The 1806-nt window shown below is 41.2% G+C and overlaps 1 protein-coding gene across 1 annotated transcript; it reads right to left on the bottom strand.

Moving 5' to 3' along the window:
• Positions 1-531: 531 nt before the first annotated feature.
• LOC138896044 (uncharacterized) lies at positions 532-1525 on the bottom strand. The gene is made up of 3 exons (XM_070180819.1): positions 1211-1525; positions 832-1157; positions 532-709 (listed from the first exon to the last, which is right to left on the bottom strand). The coding sequence occupies exons 1-3, from the start codon at positions 1523-1525 to the stop codon at positions 532-534; spliced, it is 819 nt and encodes a 272-aa protein (XP_070036920.1).
• Positions 1526-1806: the final 281 nt, after the last annotated feature.

Genomic DNA, 1806 nt, shown 5'->3' with positions numbered 1-1806 from the left:
CTCGGATGAAACTTGCAACATTTTCCTTCTTTAATTCCTTAAGAGCTACAGCTTCAGCCCATTTTGAGAAGTAGTCAGTTGCAACCAAGAGGTATAGTTGCCCACCAGAGGAATTTGGCAGCGGTCCTCCAACATCAGATCCCCAAGCATCAAAAGGCCAGGATGCAATAGCCAGGGGCAACACTTCGGGAGGCTGGTGAATGAAATTTGCATAGAATTGGCAAGCCTTACATCTTCGAGCGCAGTCCAAGAAATCTTTTACCATCATTGGCCAATAATATCCCATCCTTTTTATATGAAAGTGGATCTTTGGTCCAGACTGGTGTGACCCACATACCCAATAATGTGCTTCTTGCAAAGCTTGGAGTGCTTCGTATTGTTCTTAGCATCGCAAGAGTACTCCCTCAAATGATCTTCTGTATGGGGTATCTTTGTAGTAAAGGAAGCGAGGTGCACGACGGCGGATTTAAGTCCTTCTCCTCCGATTTTCTGAAAGTATCTCAAAGCTCAAGTATCGATAATGAGTTATCGTCATTCTTCCTTCTCATCATCAGAAACAGCAACAAGATGATCGAGTTCATTTTCTTTACTTTCACCCTCATTTGGCGGTAGTACTACCCATTTTTGGCAGGCAGTAACTTGCGCTTGATCAGATAGGGTTAAAGATGAAGCTAGGGTAGCTAAAGTATCAGTATTCTTGTTTTCTTTCCTAGGCACATTTTGAATAGTCACATCACCGACCTACCCCATTAACTTTTTAGCATAATCATGATATGGGCGTAGTCGGGTTTCTTGACCTCGTAACTATAAAAAGGTTAGTTGATCACTAACTGAGAGTCACCAAGGACTTGCAATTGCAACTTCTTCATTTGGACAGTCATTTCAAGCCCGAGTATTAATGCTTGATACTCAGCAACATTTTTGGAGCAGAGTTGCGTCAGCGTAAAAGAGTAAGGCAGAACCTCACCTTGAGAAATGACGAATACTATGCCAGCATCAGCTCCTCCGCGATATGTAGCACCATCAAAGTACATCCTCCATGGAGATTGAACTTCAATGACCATTGTGTCTTCATCGGTTAGTTCATTAGTTAGCTCCCAATCATCAGGTACATGGTGATCTGCCAAGAAGTCGGCTAACACTTGTCCTTTTATAGACTTTTGAGGGATGTACACAATTTAAATTGTTAAAACTGGAGGTACCACCTTACTAGTCGATCACTAAGAACAGGTTTTGACATCACTTTGAACTTGATGGGATTTTCTCTAGAAACAAAATGAACGACATGATCTTGAAAGTAGTGCTTCAACTTTTGGATTGAGAAGACTAGCGTCATACATAACGTTTTGATTGGCGGATAATTCAGCTCATTTGTTGTCATCATCTTGCTTAAGGAGTAAAGGGAGTTTTCTTTCCCTTCACTATTTTCTTGGGCCAACAACGCTCCAACATACCTTTCTTGTGCTGAAATATATAGTATCAGCGACTCTCCAGGTATAGGGGATGCCAAAACTGGAGGCTTCATCACGTATGTATTAATACTTTAAAAGGCATTGCTACAAGCTTGGTCCCATTTGAAAGGAACGTCTTTCTTCATGAGGTGACTAAATGGTTGACACCTCCCAGCTAGGTTTGAGATGAATCTCCTAAGGTATTCTAGCTTTCCTTGTAGACATTTCAATTTATGAATATCCCGAGGCTCAAACATTTTCAAAATGGTATCCACTATGGCTTGATAAATTTTAATTCCTCGATGTCGGACAATGAAACCCAAGAACTTTCCAGAAGTAACTCCAAAGGCACATT

Source organism: Nicotiana tomentosiformis, chromosome 7 (genome assembly GCF_000390325.3).
Source record: "Nicotiana tomentosiformis chromosome 7, ASM39032v3, whole genome shotgun sequence".
Classification (NCBI taxonomy): Eukaryota; Viridiplantae; Streptophyta; class Magnoliopsida; order Solanales; family Solanaceae; genus Nicotiana; species Nicotiana tomentosiformis.
Note: the sequence above shows the minus strand (reverse complement) of the source record. Positions and strands in the feature narration are given on the sequence as shown.